Below are 19395 nucleotides of genomic sequence, written 5' to 3' on the forward strand. Positions count from 1 at the left end.
AAAACTTTACTTTCGTATTCGACAGCAATATGAGCTTCTGACCACATATCCGCTCCATCACCAACACCGCCTACTGCTACCTCCATAACGTCGCCTGGTTCCACCCCTGCCGCAGCTCATCTGCTGCTGAAGCCCTCATACATGCCATTGTTACCTCAAGACTTGACTGTTCCAAAGTTCTCCTGACTAATCTCCCACATTGTACCTCTGTAAATTTGAGGTCATCCAAAACTCTGCTGCCCATATCCTTAGTCACACCAAGCCCCATTCACCTATCACCCCAGTGTTTGCTGACCTAGCTTGGCTCCTGGTGCGGCAAAGCCTCAATTTCAAATTTCTCATTCTTGTTTTCAAATCCCTCCATGGCCTTGCCCCTATCTCAGTAGCCTCCTCCAGCCGTACAAGCCTCCGAGATATCTGCGCTCTTCCAATTCTGACCTCTTATACACCCCAGTTTTAATTGCTCCACCAATGGCAGCCGTGCCTTCAGCTGCCTCGGCCTTGAGCTCTAGAATACCCTCACTAATCCTCTCTGCCTCTTAATCTCTCTCTCCTCCTTAAAACCTACTTTTTTGTCCAAGTATTTGTTCATCTTTCCAATATCTCCTAATATGGTTTGATGTCAGATTTTGTTTGATAACACTCCTGTAAACTGCATTGGGATATTTCATGACATCAAAGGTGCTATATAAATGCAAATTTATGATGTTATTGTTGTCTAGTTAGACAATTAAGTTACATTTCTAATAAAGATAGAAAATGCTGAAAATGCTCAGCAGGTAAGTCAATGACCTGACATCAGAACTGGAAAATGTTGGAGATGTGACAGGTTTTAAGCAAGTACAGAGGCATGGAAAGGGGAGGAAGGGGAGGAAAGAACAAAAGGGCATGTCTATGATGGGGGAAGGGAGGAGAAGTTAAATGACAAAAGGGGTGATGGTGCAAGGCAAAAGGGGGTGGTAATGGAACAATAAAATAAATAAAGAATGGATGTACCAAAGCTGAAAATGCCAAAAAAGAATCACTGCCAGCAAATGTTGTCCAAAAAAGCAGTGTTTATGATCTAAAATTGTTGAATTCAATGTTGAGTCTGGAAGGCTGTAAAGTGCATAATCAAAAGATGAGGAGTTGTTCCTCGAGCTTACATTGAATTTCATTGGAACAGTGTAGGAGGCTGAAGACAGGGAGGTCAGAGTTGGAGTGGGGTGGAGAGTTAAAGTTACAAGCGACCCGAATCTCCGGGTCACACTTGTGCATTGAACATAGGTGTTCTGCTAAGCTCTGGAATTTTCTCCCAAAGCATCTGTGCTGCTCTACCTGTCTTTCCTCCCTTAAGACACTGCTTAAAACATATGTCTTTGACCAGGTTATTGCTAAGCAAGTTCCGCTTGATAGCACTGTCGATGACACCATCCATCACTTTAGTGATGATTGAGAGTAGACTGTTGGATGGTAATTGGCCGAGTAGGATTTGTCCTGCTTTTTGTGTATAGGACATACCTGGGCAATTTTCCACATTGCTGGGTAGATACCAGTGTTATAGCTGTACTGGAACAGCTTGGCTAGGGGCGCGGCTAGTTCTGGAGTACATATTGCCGGATTGTTGTCGGGGCCCATAGCCTTTGCAGTAACCAGTGCCTTCAGTTGTTTCTTGATATCACGTGGAGTGAATCGAATTGGCTGAAGACTGGCATCTGTGAGGAGGCTGAGATGGATCATCCACTCGGCACTTCTGGCTGAAGATTGTTGCAAATGCATCAGCCTTATCTTTTGCTCTGATGTGCTGGGCTCCCCCATCATTGAGGATGGGGATATTTGTGGAGCCACCTCCTCCAGTTAGTTGTTTAATTGTCCACAATCATTCATGACTGGAGGTGGCGGAATTGCAGAGCTTAGATCTGGTCTGTTGGTTGTGGGATTGTTTAACCCTGTATATTGCATGCTGTTTCCGCTGTTTGGCATGCAAGTAGTCCTGGGTTATAGCTTCACCAGGCTGACACCTCAGTTTTAGGGAAGCCTGGTGCTGCTCCTGGCATGCTCTCCTGCACTCTTCATTGAACCAGGTTTGGACCCTAGCTTGATGGTAATGGTAGAGTGGGGGATATGCCAGGCCATGAGGTTACAGATTGTGGTTGAAAATAATTCTGCTGCTACTGATGGCCCACAGCACCTCATGGATGCCCAGTTTTGCGTTGCTCGATCTGTTCGAAATCTATCCCATTTAGCATGGGTGGTAGTGCCACACAACACGATGAAGGGTATCCTCAATGTGAAGACGGGATTTAGTCTCCACAAGGACTGTGGTGCAGTGTTCACTCCTACCAATACTGTCATGGACAGGTGCATCTGCAGCAGACAGATTGGCGAGGACGAGGTCAAGTATGTTTTTCTCTCTTGGTTCCCTCACCAACTGCCTCAGACCCAGTCTAGCAGCTATGTTCTTTAGGACTCGGACAGCTCGGTCAGAAATGGTGCTACCAAGCCACTCTTGGTGATGGACATTGAAGTTCCACACCCAGAATACATTCTGCACCCTTGCCACCCTCAGTGCTTCCTCCAAGTGCTATTCAACATGAAGGAGTACTGAGTCATCAGCTGAGGGGGACCAGTAGGTGATGATCAGCAGGAGGTTTCCTTGCCCATGTTTGGCCGAGTGCCATGAGACTTCATGGGGTCTGGAATTGATGTTGAGGACTCCCAGGGCAACTCCCTCCCTACTGTATACCACTGTGCCACCACCTCTGGTGGGTCTGTCCTGCCAGTGGGACAGGACATACCCGGGGATGGTGATGGCAGAGTCTGGGACATTGTCTGTAAGGTATGATTCCGTGACAATGACTATGTCAGGCTGTTGCTTGACTAGTCTGTGGGACAGCTCTCCCAACTTTGGCACAAATCCCCAGATGTTAGTAAGGAGGACTTTGCAGGGTCGACAGGGCTGGGTTTGCCGTTGTCGTTTCCCATGCCTAGGTTGATGCCGGGTGGTTTGTCAAGTTTCATTCCTTATTGACTTTGTAATGGTTTAATCCAACTGAATGGTTTGCTAGGCCGTCTCAGAGAGTGTTAAGAGTCAACCGCATTGCTGTGCGTCTGGTGTCACATATAGACCAGACCAGGTAAGGACAGCAGATTTCCTTCTGTAAAGGACATTAGTGAACTAGATGGGTTTTTGCAACAATTGACAATGGTTTTATGGCCACCATTAGACTAGCTTTTACAGATTTATGAATTGAATTCAAATTCCACCATCTGCGTGTTGGAATTCGAACTCATGTCCCCAGAGCAATAGCCTGGGTCTCTGGGTTACTAATCCGGTGACAATACCACTATGCCACCATCTCCCCATGCTCTCAATCATCAGTAACGTGATGGAAGTGTTGTTGACAGTGTTATCAAGTGGCACGTGCTTTGCAATAACCTGCTCAGTGACACTCAGTTTGGGTTCTGCCAAGGCCACTCATCTTTTGACCTCGTTACAATCTTAGTTCAAACCAAGAGCTGAACTCAAGAGGTGAGGTGAGAGTGACTGCCCTTGACATCAGGGCAGCATTTGACCGAGTATGGCATCAAGGAGCCCTAGAAAAGCTGGAGTCAATGGGAATCGGGGGAAATCTCTCCACTGGTTAGAGTCATACCTAGCGCAAAGGAAAATGGTTGTGCTTGTTGCAGATCAATCATCTCAGCTGCAGGACTTCACTGCAGGAGTCCTAGGCACAACCATCTTCAACTGCTTCAGCAATAACCTTCCCTGCATCAAAAGGTCAGAAGTGGGGATGTTCGTTTATGATTGCACAATATTCAACACCATTCGCAACTTTTCAGACACTGAAGCAGTCTGTGTAGAAATATAGCAAGACCTGGACAATTTTCAGGCTTGGGCTAATAAGTGGCAAGTAACAGTTGCGCCACACAGGTGCCAGGCAATGACAATCTCCAACTAGAGAGAATCTAACCATCTCTCCTTGACATTCAATGGTATTACGATCACTGAATCCCCCACTATCGACATCCTAGGTGTTACCATTGACCAGAAACTGAACTGGAGTAGCCATATATATACCATGGCTACAAGAGCAGTTCAGAGACTAGGAATCCTACGGTGAGTAACTCACCTCCTGACTCCCCAAAGCCTGTCCACCATCTACAAGGCACAAGTCAGGAGTGTGATGGAATACTCTCCACTTGCCTGGATGGGTGCAGCTCCAACAACGTTCAAGAAGCTCGACACCATCCAAGAGAAAGCAGCCCGCTTGATTGGCTCCCCATATACAAACATTCACTCCCTCCACCACCAATGCACAGTGGCAGCAGTGTGTACCATTTACAAGATGCACTGCAGCAATGCACCAAGGCTCCTTAGACAACACCTTCTAAACCCGCAGCCTCTACCACCTAGAAGGACAAGGGCAGCAGTTGCATGGGAACACCACCACCTGAAATTTCCCCTCCAAGCCGCACACTATCCTGACTTGGAACAATATCACTGTTCCTGTAGTGTCGCTGGGTCAAAAACTTGGAATTCCCTTCCTAACAGCACTGTGGGTGTACCTGCCCGACATGTACTGCAGCAGTTCGAGAAGGCGGCTCACCACCATCTTCTCAAGGGCAATTAGGGATGGTCAATAAATGCTGGCATAGCCAGCGACGCCCACATCCCATGGATGAATAAAAACAAGCTTCTTGTCACCTATTTTTATATCTTCGTATGTGGCTTGGTGTCAAACCTTGGTTGATAATCCTTATGTGAAGCACCTTTAGATGTTTCACTATGTTAAAGATGCCATATAAATGCAAACTGTTGTTGCTGTTGCTGCAACTTTGGAGGGTGGTGGATGGCTGGATGTTTTTCAGACTAGGAAGTGGTTTGCAGTGGTGTTCCTCTTGCATCAATTTTGGGTCCATTACTTTTAGTAATTTTTATAAACAACCTATACTCGGGCGTAGGGAGCAGGATTATAAAGTCTGCAGATAATACAAAACTCTACAACGTAGTAGATAGTAATGAGAATGGTTATGATCTTCAGGCTGACATAGACAGGCTGGTGAAATGGGCTGTAGCATGGAAGATGGAGTTCATTGTAGAGAAGTGTGAAGTAATGCACGTTGGGAGGACTAATATGGAAAGACAGTATCTGATAAATGACATGATTTTGAAAAGTGTAGATACACAGGGACCTGGGTTTCTATCTGCACAACTCCTTAAAGGCTGGGCAAGTTGATAAGATGGTTCAAAAAGCATATGCGTTAGTTGGGTTTATAAATAGAGGAATAGAATAGGAATAAAAGCAAAGAGAGCATGTTAGAAATTTATACATCACTGGCCTCAGCTGAACAACTGTGGAAAACTATGGGCACCGCACTAAAGGAAAGGTGCAATGGTCTTAGAAAGTATACAGAGGAGCTTTACCAGGATGCTATCAGAAATGAGGAACTTCAGTTATGAGGAGAGGTTGGAAAGCTTAACACTGTTCTCCTTTGAACAGAGAAGGTTAAGAATTATTCCCTCTGGTGAGTGGGTCAATAACCAGAGATCATAGATTTAAAATCATTGGCAAAAAGATTGAGAGGGGAGAAGAGCAGAAAAGTTGTCAGGATCTGGAATGTTCTACCTTGAAAAGAGCAAGACCAGCAGAGAACCTAAAAGAGTGGCGGGAAGGAGCGAGAGAGAGCGAGACTAGCCAGGAGCTTAAAAGAGCAGCAGCAGCGGAAAGGAGTGAGGGAGCAAGAGCAGCAGGGAGTTTAAAAGGGCCATCCAGTCCAGTCCAGTCCAGTCCAGTCCAATCCGGTCCAGTCCAATCCAGTCCAGTCCAGTCTAATCCAGTCCAGTCCAGTCCAGTCCAATCCAGTCCATTCTAGTCCAGTCCAGTGCAGTCTAATCCAGTCCAGTGCAGTCTAATCCAGTCCAGTGCAGTCCACGCCAGTGTAGTCCAGTCCAGTCCAGTCTAATCCAGTCCAGTGTAGTCCAGTCCAGTCGAATGGAGTCCAGTCTGTGGTTTCAGAGCAGACTGGCCAAGAAAAATCAAAGTGTGGTATCACAGGAAAACAGGTAGTTGATTGGTTGGTGAGAATGTTTCTCATTTATATTTCAAAACTTGGGTAATTTTAGTAATTGTAAGGTTTGATTAGTGGTGGTAAGGTTTACGAATAGTAGTAAAGCTTATTAATTGGCTGGTGAGTATTTCCTATTTATTACTCATAATTTTGGTAAGGTTTATTACTATTGGTGAGATTTTTACTACTATTGGTAACATTTTAGTATTGGTATGGTGTATTAATAGTGGTAAGATAGATTAGTATTGGTAAAGTTTATTAGTGGCAGTAGTAAGGTTTTTATTATCATCGGTAAGGGTATTATTGCTATTGGTAAGGTTTATTACAATTGGTAGGGTTATGAGTATTAGTAGGAGCAGGGTTTATTTGGTAGCGGGATTTAGTTGTACTACCAGTGTTTATTATCCAATAGATAGAGGATTGACAGGGCTGCTCCAACCTCTGGCATGTACATCCTGTGCTATGTGGGAATTGCAGGACAGTTCTCATGTCCTGGATAACCATATATGCAGGAGGTGTGTTCAGTTGCAGCAGCTTGAGCTCTGGGTTTTAGAACTTGAGCAGCGGCTGACGTCACTATGGTGCATCCCTGAGGTTGAGAGTTCCGTGGATAACACGATAATTGATGTGGTAACCCTACAGCTTAAGAGTATGCAGGCAGAGAGGGAATGGGTGACCACCAGACAGTCAAGAAGAAACAGGCAGGTAGTGTAGGAGACCCTTGTGTGCATCTTACTCTCCAACCGATAATCAGTTCTGAGAACTGTAGAAAGCAATGGTTCATCTGGCGCGTGCAGCCAGAGCCAAGTCCGTGGCATCATGGGTGGCACAGCTGTGTGGGGTGGGTGGGGGGGGAGCGGGTACAAGGAAGACTGGAAGAGTGATAGTGATAGGAGATTTGATAGTCAGGGGAACAGACAGGCGTTTCTGTGGCCGCAGATGTGAATCCAGGATAGTGTGTTCTCTCCCTTGTGCCAGGGTCAAGGATGTCACTGAACCACTGCAGAGCACCCTGAGGGAGGAGGGTGAACAGCCAGCAGTCGTGGTGCACATTGGTACCAATGACATAGATAAGAAAAGGGATGCGGTGCTGCAGAAAGAGTTTAGTGACCTATGTAAGAAATTAGCAAGCAGGACCTTAAAAGTAGTTATCTCCGGATTACTCCCAGTACCATGAGCAAGTGAGTATAGAAACAGGAGGAGAGAGCAGATGAATGCATGGCTGGAAGGATGGTGCAGGAGGGAGGGGTTTAGATTCCTGGGACATTGGGATCAGTTCTGGAGAAGGTGGGACCTATACACGCCAGACGGGGTTGCAGCTGAACAGAGCTAGTACAAATTTCCTTGAGCGGCGATTTGCTAGTGCTATTGGGGAGGGTTTAAGCTAATTTGGCAGGGGTGTGGGAACCAGGAGATAATACAAGAGAGGAACACCAAGGTGCACGGAACAGGGGTGGGCAACGTGTCCGTACATGGACGCCAGTGTCTATGGTGAAAATTTTGAGGTCCGTGACTGGTAATTTATGGGATGAGAAATTTCACATTGGCTTCTTCTTCCAGATCAGCCCGACTTTAAAAAAAAATCGCAGTCATCAGTTTCACTGCTGTCAGGTACTGGGAGCGGGAGCAGCGGTTTCTGAACTTTGGACAAGTTTGTGGTTTCCTGGCGAGTTCCGATATTTTTTTTAAACCCTGTCGGAAAACCACGAACTTGTCTGAAGTTCAGAAACCACTGTCTCTGCTCTAAGCACCTGATGGTTGCAATTTTTAAAAATACCTACCACAAAACTGAGAGTTCCCACTCTCTGCAACTGTCAGAGAGAGAAAGAGGCAGAGAAAGTGAGAGAAAGGAGGGGAGGAGGGTAAGAGAGAGAGAGGGGGGAGAGAGGGGGAGAGACAGAGGGGGAAAGAGAGAGGGAGATAGAGGGAGAGGAAGGGGGAGAGAGATGGGAGAGAAAGAGTGGGAGAGAGAGGGGGGAGGGATGGACATGGTTGAGAGAGAGAGAGAGAGAGAGAGGAGGGAGGGATGGACACAGAGGGAGGAGAGGGGAGAGAAATGGACACAGAGGGGAGAGAGAGGGGATAGGGATTGACACAGAGAGGGAGGAGAGAGCAAGAGGGGAGGAAAAGAGATCAAGATCACTCCTCATTACATCAAGTGTGCGGGCAGACATTGACTACTTGTGCAAGCAAAAACAATGCCAGGTATCTCAGTAAACAGGGAGAAATGTGTTTTAAATCGGACTGTGTTTTGATGACTTTAGGATGTCTATAAATCTTATATACAGATTAATTGCCCCCATGTCCGTGGCTGAGTCAATAATATTGTCAAATGTCTGTGGTTCAGCATGTTGGTGCCTATCCCTGGCACAGAGAGTTGAAAAAGACAGATAGCACTAGAGTAGGAAATAGCAAAGTATTAGGTGGGGTCAGAGTGAGAGTGTTAGACACGACTAGAGAAGGCAATAGTTCCTTATTAGATGGGAGTGGACTGAGAAGGACGACAAGAAATGCAAAGGCAGGATTACAATGCATGTGTGTAAACGTGCAAAGTGTGGTGAATAAGGTTGGTGAGCTACAAGCACAAATAACAGTATGGGAATATGATGTAGTGGCAACAACAGAAACGTGGCTTAAAAAAGGCAAGGACTGAATGCTTAATTTACAAGGATACAAAGTGTTCAGAAAGGATAGAGAAGGAAAAAGGGGAGGTGGGGTGGCAGTCCTGATTAGGGAAGAATTACAGTGCTGGAAAGGGAGGATGTCCGTGAACAGGCAAAGACAGAATCTATTTGATTAGAGTTGAGGAGCAAAAAGGCTATGATCACACTACTAGGGGTATTCTATAGGCCTCCAAATAGTGAGAGAGAGATAGAGGAGCAAATCTGCAGAGAAATCACAAAGATGTACAAAAACTATAGAGTAGTGATATTGGGGAACTTTAATTACCCAAATATCGATAGAGATAATTTTAGAGTAAAGGGTGAGGAGAGGGAGGAATTGCTAAAATGTTTTCAGGAGAACTTCCTTGATCAATATGTTCTTAGCCCAACTAGAAAAGAGGCATTGATGGATCTGGTGCTGGGAAATGAGGTGGGCCAAGTGGATGAAGTGTCTGTGGGGGAGCAGTTAGGTAAGAGTGATCATCGTATCATAAGGTTTAGACTAGTAATGCAGAAAAGCAAGGAACAAAATAAGGTAGAACGTCTAGATTGGAAGAGGGCTAATTTCAACACGATGAGAAGGGATCTAGCCAGGGTAGGATGGAACCAAAGACTGGCAGGAAGAGGTGTATTGGACCAATGGGTTATCTTTAAGGAAGAGATGCTTCAGGTACAGGCTAGGTACATTCCAACAAGGGTGAAAGGTAGGGGAATCAAGAATAAGGCTCCTTGGTTGACAAGGGAGATAGAGAAGATGATGAAACAAAATAAAGAGGGTGCATGATGCGTGTCAGGTGAACTCATCAAGTGAGAACCAGGCCATTTACAATAAGTTGAGAGGGAGGTGAAGAGGAAAATAAAACTGGCAAAGAGAGAATATGAAAATAGAATGGCAGTCAACATAGAAGGGAACCCAAAGATCTTCAACTGGCATGTAAATAGTAAGCGAGTAATAAGAGTAGGGCCTATTAGGGACAGAGAGGGTAATATATGGTTAGAGGCGCAGGGCGAGGCTAATATACTTAATGAGTACTTTGTATCAGTTTTCATTAACGAAATGGAGGCTGACAAAATATCAGTAGAATCAGAGAGAGTAGAGGCAATGGATAGGATAAAAATTGAGAGAGGGGAGGTGCTAACATGGCTGGCTCTGCTTTGCTTAGATAAGTCACCTGGTCCGGATGGCTTGTATCCCAGGTTACTAAAGGAAGTGGGGATAGAGATAGCAGAAGAGCTTGACATATTCTTCCAATCTTCCCTGGATATGGGGGAGGTGCCAGAGGATTGGAGAGTGGCAAATGTGGCAACCTTATTCAAGAAAGGGTATAAGGACAGTCCTAGCAAGGACAGGCCAATTAGTTTAACATCAGTGGTGGGTAAGGTTTTAGAAACAATAATCAGGACTCTTAGAGAGATTTGAGCTAATTAAGGATAGCCAGCATGGATTTGTAAAAGGCAGATCATGCTTGACTAATCTAATTTTTTGATGAAGTAACAGAGAAGGTTGATGAAGGAAATGCAGTGGATGTTGTTTATATGGATTTTAAGAAAGCATTTCATAAGGTACCACATAAAAGGCTGGTTAAGAAAATTGAGGCTCATGGAATAGGAGGGTCAGTATTCAATTGGATAAAAAAAAAGGCTTGAGGATAGAAAACAGCAAGTTGGAGTAAATGGTTGTTTTTCAGACTGGAGGATGGTAGACAGTGGTGTTCCCCAAGGATCAGTGTTGAGACCACTGTTTTTTTTGCTATATATAAATGACTTGGATCTTGGAATACAGAGTGTTCAAAATTTGCTGATGACACCAAACTTGGAGGTGCGGCAAACAGTGAGGATGATATGAACTGCCTACAACAGGATATAGAAAGGTTATCAGAATGGGCAAAGAGGTGGCAGATGGAATTAATACTGACAAGTGTGAGGTGATGTATTTTGGCAGAAGGAATAGGGAGAGACAACATTTACTTAATGACATTGTTTTGAAGACTGTGCAGGAATAGAGGGATCTGGGGGTGCAAGTGCATCGAACTTTGAAGGTGGCAGGACATGTTAAGAGATTGGTTAGTGAAGCATATGGGATCTTGGGCTTCATAAATAGAGGCATTGAACACAAAAGCAGGGAAGTTATGCTGAACCTTTATAAAGCTCTGGTTAGGTCCCAACTGGAATATTGCATCTGGTTCTGGTCACCACACTTCAGGAAGGATGTGAGGGTCCTTGAGAGGGTGCAGAGGAGATTCACCAGAATGGTGCAGGGATGGAGGATTTTAGCTAAAAGGTTAGGTTGGAAAAGCTAAAAGGGTTTGTTCTCCTTAGAACAAAGGGGATTGAGGGGAGATTTAATAGAAGTGTACAAAATTATGAAAGGCTTAGATAAGTTAGGCAAGGAAAAACTGTTCCCATTAACAAACAGTACTAGGACTCGGGGACACAGATTGAAAGTTTTGGGCAAGAGATGCAGGGGGAATATGAGGAAGCACATTTTTACACACCAGGTGGTAATGACCTCGAACTTGCTGCTCACAAGAAGCAGAAACTATCAGTGACTTCAAGAGGAAGTTGGATAGCCAACCTGAGAAAAATACACTTACACGGCTATCAGGATCGAGCTGGGAAGTGGGACTGACTGCATAGCTACGTGGAGAGTCGACATGGACTTGATGGACCAAATGGCCTTCTTATATGCTGTAAATGATACTATGACTGGAATTTTACGTCCCTCCCGGGACGGGCTGGAAGCTGGGATGGGGGGGAGGGGGTGGTGGTGGGTGGGGTGTAAGATTGAGTAGGAGATGGGAAGTTCTGTTCCCGTTGCCTACCCACCCCCCACTACCATTTTACCAGCAGCGGGAGAAGTGGCAAACAGCCCACCAGCACCAGGCCCATTGAGGCCCTTATGTGGCCGATTAATTGCCACTTAAGGGCCTCCTCCCGCCACTGCTGATATTTTACCATTGGTGCCTGGGCACTTCGACAGCTGAGAAGGCTGCCCAGTAATACTCGGCGGCCTCCTTGTGGGCCCGGGGTTGGGGGGGACCCCTCCTGATCGGGCACCCTGTGCCCCGCAAAGGGCTCCCCCAGCTACCCCCACTAGACCCGCACCCCCGCCCTCCTGATGGACCTCCACCCCCCTCGCCAGGGCCCAGCTGATTGTTCCCGGCAAGGCCTGAAACCGAACCTACCTTTTTTTGGGGCTGGCATCCATGCTGTTCCTCACACTGGGTGCAGTCCCAGCAGTGGCTACTGCTCCAAGTAGCACTGCTGGGACTGAGGAGCTGCTGGTTGATTGTCTGGCAGCTCTTAGGAGCAGGACTTCCTGCCTCAGAGGGGTGGCAGTCTCACCTGAGGCCTATTAAGGGCCTGGGCCATGCAAGATTGCTGAGTGACTTCCAGGCCTGGTGGAGGTGGGCTCTCCCCCAAATTTTAAGCTGGAGGGTGGGATCCTTCGCCTCCATGTAAAATTCCAGCCTATGATTGTCTGAAAGTTGATTCCATAAATAACTTGAAGAGGGGTTGGCTAGGTACTTGACCATGAGGAACTTACGGGGTTACAAACATAAAGCAGGAATGTGGGACGAAGCATGACGACTCTTTCTAACAGCCAGCACAGGCATTGTGGAACAAATGGCCTCCTGAGCTGTAAGTTTCCAGCGTTCTATGAACTGTGAAGTTAATTTTGGAGTGTGTGCTGTATTATTCCATGCCAAAGGTATGTTAATGTTTCTTGCTGGAAAGGATCCAATTATATTGTTACATGAAAGAAAGCTTTACTATTGTAATATTAGAATTAATTGTTCTTCATTCTGTTTTTAGGTCTCCATTCGTTAGTGTGACAGAATACTCACTTCTAAAAAATAACATTGTTCAGCTGTGCCTGGAACTAACAACCATTGTGCAACAGGTAAGTATTAAACTGTCATCAAGTAGCCACATCACCAGAAAAAGTTTGAGGAAGCTTGTCTTTTGACCCATTATCACCGTCTAATTGAATTTTTTGTTCATTTACAATAATTTAACAATTGTGTTTATGTAAATCATACAATATTTTGGTTGTTTGATTACTGAGATTACAGCACATGCTCAAATTGAAGGATGTGAATTCACTGACATATTTTTGATTTGATTGAACAAAACATCAGCAACACACAACATAAGTCAGAAATCAGTAATGACGTTTGGACAGAATCTCATTCATGATTATCTGCAACTCTGCCTCTGAAAGAAGAGCAAATCAGAACATTTTAGCTATTGAACCTCTGATCTTCGAGAACCTATGAACTGGAAAGATCTAGAAGAGTAGATGTAAGCTGACACATTGGATGATATATACACAGTTTTGCATTTATGCTTTTTGGTCAATTATTTTGATTGTTAAACTGCTCTGATGTAACTCCTGCACTCAGCCATAATTAATTTGCAATCCAGCCAGAAATATCTTTGGACAGCTGGATTAGTTCTACTTGAATCGGAAAGGGTTGTGCATTAATAGAAAACTGCGACAACTTTCAAAGGAAGACAATATTATTTGCAGTTTTTTTGTCAGCGATAGAGTCCTGCATAGATTTGTAAAATGAGTAAGCTTTGAAATCTCATATTGAAATCAGGGTTTTTGTGTTGTGTCCTCCTCTAACTCATCCTTTATTGGACTTCAAATCTTTGGAACTCCTTCAGTGAGATTTTAACACAGAGTTAAAATCAGGCACTTGTCTCCCAGTACTGTTAGCTCCGGTTCACCGCAGACGGCAGCTTTTATATGTAGGCCTGTGCCTTCAATGAGCTAAAGTTCAGAAAGCTTAAACTTGTACCAAATGGAATGAACAATTAGAACCATAGAAGCATAGAAAAATTACAGCACAGAAGGAGGCCATTCAGCCTGTCGTGTCTGGGCCGGCTGAAAAACTAGCCGCCCAATCTAATCCCACCTTCCAGCACCTGGTTCATAGCCTTGCCGGTTACAGCACTTCAGGTGCATGTCCAGGTACCTTTTGAAAGAATTCAGGGTTTCTGCCTCCACCACCATTCCTGGCAGTGAATTCCAGACACCCACCACCCTCTGGGTGAAAATGTTTTTCCTCATGTCCCCTCTAATCCTTCTAACAATCACTTTAAATCTGTGCCCCCTGGTAATTGACCTCTCTGCTAGGGGAAACAGGTCCTTCCTGTCTATCTAGGCCCCTCATAATTTTCTACACCTCAATTAAATCACCCCTCAGCCTCCTTTGTTCTAAGGAAAACAACCCTAGCCTATCCAATCGTTGCTCATTGCTACAACTTTCAAGCCCTGGCAACATTCTTGTAAATCTGCTCTGCACTCTCTCCAGAGCAACTAATTCCTTCCCGTAATGTGGCGACCAGAACTGTTCGCAATACTGCAACTGTGACCAAATCAGCGTTTTATACAGTTCCAGCATTACACCTTGCTTTTGTATTCTATACCATGGCCAATAAAGAAAAGCATTCCATATGCCTTCTTCACTACTTTATCTACATGTCCTGCCACCTTCAGAGACCTGTGGACATGCACTCCAAGGTCTCACACTTCTACCCCTGTCAATATCCTCCCATTTATTGTGTATTCCCTGGCTTTCTTTGCCTTCCCCATGTGCATGACCTCACACTTCTCCGGATTGATTTCTATTTGCAACTTTACTGCTCACTCAACCAAATCATTGATATCATTCTGGAATCCATGGCTATCCTCTTCACTATCAACTACAATTTTTGTGTCATCAGCATATTTCCCAATCATGCCTCCCACATTTAAGTCCAAGTAATTAATATATGCCACAAACAGCAAGGGACCCAACACTGAGCCCAGTGGAACGCCATTGGAAACAGCTTTCCATTCACAAAAACATCTGTCGACTACTACCCTTTGCTTCCTGCCACTGAGCCAATTTTGGATCCAATGTGCCACATTCCCCTGTATCCCATGGGCTTTCATTTTACTGACCAGTCTGCCATATGGGACCTTGCCAAATGCCTTACTAAAATCCATGTAGACCACATCCACTGCACTCATCAATCCTCTTTGTTACTTCCTCAAAGAGTTCAATTAAGTTAGTAAAACAAATCCATGCTGACTATCCCTGATTAATCCGTGCCTTTCTTAGTGGCAGTTTATCCTGTCCCTCAGAATTGATTCTAATAACTTACCCACCACTGAGGTCAGACTGACTGGCCTATAATTATTTAGCCTACCCCTCGCACTCTTTTTAAACTATGGTATAACGTTCGCAGACCTCCAATCCTCTGACACCTCGCCCATATCCAGTGAGGATTTGAAGATTCTCAGTGCATCCGCTATTTCCTCCCTGGCATCCTTTAACAACCTGGAATGCAATCCATCTGGCCCTGGTGATTTATCCACTTTCAAGGATGTTAGATGCTCTCGTACATCCTCTGTCGTGATAATCGTATCTAATATTTCACACTCCTCCTCTTTTACTACAATGTCTGCATCATCCCTCTCCTCTGTGAAGACAGAGGCAAAAATCTCATTAAGAACCCTGCCCACATTTTCTGCATCCACGTATAAGTTCCTTTGTACGTCTCTGATAGACCCTAACCTTTCCTTAGTTATCCTCTTGCTCTTAATGTACTGATAAAACATCTTTGTGTTTTCCTTGATTTTACCTGCAAATATTTTTTGATGTCCTCCCTTTGCTTTTCTAATTTCCTTTTTTACTTCATCCCTGCACTTTCTATACTCCTCTAGGCTTTCTAAAATATAAATTTTTTTGTGATCGTCATAAGCTTTCTTTTTCTGTTTCAACATACATTGTAAGCCTCTAGATAACTAGGGGCCTCTAGATTTGGCCGTATCAGCCTTTATCTTTGTGGGGACATGCCTAAACTGTGCCTGTAGTATCTCGCTCTTGAATGCCTCCCACTGGTTTGCCACTGATTTTCCTTCCAGTAGTAGTGCCCAGTCCACTTTCGCCAGATTGCCTCTCGTAAAATTTGCCTTCCCCCAATTTAGAACTTTAACTCCTATCTTATCTTTGTCCTTTTCCATGATTATGCTAAAACTAACTGTATTATGATCGCTATCTCCAAAATGGTCACCCACTGCTACTTCATCTACTTGTCCAGCTTCATTACCGAAAACTAAATCTAGAATTGTGCCCCCTCTCGTTGGACTTGTTACATGCTGGCTATAAAAGTTCTCTTAAATGCAGTTCAAGAATTTTGAGCTCTCTCTGCCCTTAACACTGTTTGTATCCTAGTTGATATTAGGCTAGTTGAAATCCCCAACTATTATTGCCCTATAGTTATTACACTCAGAAGTTTGCCTACATATTTGTACCTCTATCTCCCTCTCACTATTTGGGGGTCTATCGTACACTCCTAGTAGTGTGGCTGCCCCTTTTTTATTTCTGGTCTCCACCCATGTGGCCTCATTTGATGATTCATTTAGCATTTCATCCCTCCTCACAGCTATTGATTCCTGAACCAATAATGCTACAGCCCCTCCTTTTTTATCCCCCCTGTCTATCCCGCCTGAAAACTCTATATCCAGGGATGTTGAGCTGCCATTCTTGCCCCTTTTATTGTTGGGTTATACTGTATGTAGTGTTACAGTCAAGTGAGGAGTGGTCAAAGGGCTTCCCTCTTTTTCCTCTCCTTGTTTGACCACAGCAGATTTAATGCTTTGTTAAAGTGGATGTACTGGCCAATTCAGTAGTCGTTTGACTACTTACTTGCTATTATCATAACTAATCAGACAGGTTTTCTTGAGTTTCACAAAGAAAGAGGTTAACTTTATTGTACCTAAACCAAACTAATCAAAGTAATAAACTAGGTGCCAACTTTCACTCACACACACAGACTCAGGGTTTACACACACACACACAAATAGGTTACGGAGTGCGGAAGGGCAGATTGGTTGAATTAGAGTCCGTAGAAAAAAAAAGATCTGCAGTCTGTGGAGTTTGGTGATTCGGCTGGCTTCTAGCTGAATTCAGTGATCCTGAAGCTTTTAGTTTCAAGAGATAGATGACGGATTTGATGGGTGTCTTGGAGACAGCGATGTGGCTGATATCCTCCAACGGGATTTCTGATTGTAGCCAGAGTATGCAAAGGTAGTCAGTCAGCCGGGAAGATTTGAAGCTTGTAAGCTGAAATGGAGACAGCGAGAGAGAGAGAGAGAGAGAGAGAGGGACCCTCACTTGGATCTACCCGTGTCAGAGTCCAGATGTTTCTCCTGTCTCTGCTGCAGAGAAACACAAGCTTAAAACCACAGATGGGGAGGGGCTTGTCACATGACAGTCACTCAGTGAGTCAAGCATAGCAGTTAGCAGTATTTCTCTCTTGCTAAAAGAAAAAGAACAAGCAGTTCCGTTAAACTTCCTGGGTCTTGGTTCTTGCTGGGATGAGCTGATATTTCATCTCCCTCCTCAGAGGCCTTGTAATGTAGGATACAGTGTTGCAAATTAGATGGCCATCTTAAGCTGCTAGCAAAGTATTCTTTTATCTGTTCTTTTTAAAGTTTCTTTTAAACAATATATAAATTCAGATCTCCAGTCAGTGGATTAAAGAAAATTATTATTCAGCAAAGCCAGTTGGCATGACAGTAGTATGGAGTGCCTACTGAATGTTCTTGATTTATTCCTTAGACTGAACCAAGCCGAGGGATCATATATTTTAAGCTAAACTACAGATATATTGCAAGAAAAAAATGTGCATGGAAACAAGTTAATCTGAAAGAAAAAAATTAGCAAAACTTAACTTTTATCAGTACAATAAATTGTTTTGAGTCTAGTTTAAATCATTTTTAGATTCTGTCTTTTAAACTGTGTCTTATGATTAGATTTTATATCAGTGCATATCTTTACAAAGAGTTATGTATCAGCACAGCGATTGATCTTATTGAAATGAAGAAGTGGCCAATAGCTTTTGCATTTATTACAGTTTAAAGAGTCTTCTAAACACAGAGCTGTCAATCAAATCCACATAAGACACATTGGAGCATCCTGAAACAAAATCTGCTTCAAAAATGGAAAAACCTGCCTTTTCTCATTACAACTGCTCAATGACTTGCCACGTATTTCTACCATTTTCTGTTTCTATTTTCAATTTCCAGCATTTGCAGTTTACTTTTTGTTATTTTGAAGTAACCCGCTTGATTGGCATCCCATCCACAAACTTTCACTCCCTCTACCACTGACGCACAGTGACAGCAGTGTGTACCATCTACAAGATGCACTGCAGCAACGCACCAAGGCTACTCAGGCAGCACCTTCCAAACCTGTGACCTCTACCACCTAGAAGGACAAGGGCAGCAGATGCTGGGAACATCACCACCTGAAAGTTTGCCTCCAAGCCACACACCATCCTGACTTGGAACTATATCGCCGTTCCTTCACTATTGCTGGGTCAAAATCCTGGAACTCCCTTCCTAACAGCACTGTGGGTGTACCTACCTCACATGGGCTGCAGCGGTTCAAGAAGAGAGCTCACCACCACCTTCTCAAGGCAATTAGGGATGGGCAATAAATGCTGGCCTGGCCAACGACACCCACATCCCGTGAAATGAATAAAACAAAACACATTCCGATTTTTTTAAGGGTTGGATCTTAGAGTTTGGGTTTCTTTCTTTCTTTGCTGTTGTATTACATATTGCTTTAGTTTAGTTCTTTATTTTGTTTTGTTTTCTTGCTCCCCCCACCACCCCCACTCTCCAGCATCCACTCCTGGTTTCCCCACCACAGTATTGCTGCCAGCTGCAATTTTAATTGCAGCAAGCAAATACCTGAGGCTGGCAATTCCTTTCGCATGGAGAGCCTTGGAGGATGAAGAGGATTTCCTGGAGGAGCATTAAAGGCAGGTGTGATTACACAAGGGGCTATTTTGCCCACATCCAAACTTACTCTGGGGGAAGCAGAGTCAGCATTCAGCCTTCTTGAGCTGGACCTTCAGACTACAATGTCTGCAGGATACCAGTGGCCTCGAAGGTGATGGGAGCCTTGAGTTTCTGCACCCACAGAACAAGTCCAGTTCACTGTGCACTGTGTTATTCAGCAGATGACAGGAGTGTTGCCTGTCTCTCGAACCTCTGCCTCTCCCCATGGAAAAGCAGAGGCGACACAACACAACACAACACTCCCACCAGGCGACAAATCTTCGAAAATGCAAGGAATCATAGCTGGAACATGTGTGCTTATTTGGGTCATCCCAACCGCCAACCCTGACACTTAATGAGCAGAAAGGGATTCAATTCAACTAATGTACTGAAGAGCTGGAACCACAGACATTAAGTGAAGCAAACTAATGATTAAGTACTTAGTGATAACACTGATCTATATTTACTTTTTCTTTTAATACCCAACCAAATATTATTACATTGTTAAATGTATTGTTGCATTATTTTTTTACACAAATCAACATTGTTGTCAAGTGTTCTCACTTTTCTGCTGTTCATCTCATTAAGAAGGAAAACAATTTTGTAGTTGGCCAAGATGAAGGATGGGCCATGACTTGGACTACCTGTAGGGTGAAGGTCCTTCTACTCTGCTCAGACAGTGTTGATAAGCCTCAGAACAAAGATGGGGGGAATTTTAACCTCCAAGGATGGCTGGGTTGGGAGTGGTGAGTGGTAAAAGGTTTGTGATTTTTAGAGCAGGTCGCAATCGAACTTTAACATGCCCACTTTCGGGTGCCAGTGAGAAACCTCCAC

The 19395-nt window shown here is 44.3% G+C and overlaps 1 protein-coding gene across 1 annotated transcript in view; it reads left to right on the plus strand.

Annotated features, from left to right (window-relative positions):
• si:ch211-26b3.4 (connector enhancer of kinase suppressor of ras 2) overlaps positions 1-19395 on the plus strand; it is an 867895-nt gene that overhangs the window by 263871 nt on the left and 584629 nt on the right. The window contains exon 4 of the mRNA XM_068047793.1: positions 12531-12618. Within this exon, the coding sequence (XP_067903894.1) occupies positions 12531-12618 (88 nt within the window). The remainder of the gene's footprint in view (positions 1-12530; positions 12619-19395) is intronic.

This window comes from Heterodontus francisci, chromosome 15, assembly GCF_036365525.1.
Source record: "Heterodontus francisci isolate sHetFra1 chromosome 15, sHetFra1.hap1, whole genome shotgun sequence".
Taxonomy (NCBI): Eukaryota; Metazoa; Chordata; class Chondrichthyes; order Heterodontiformes; family Heterodontidae; genus Heterodontus; species Heterodontus francisci.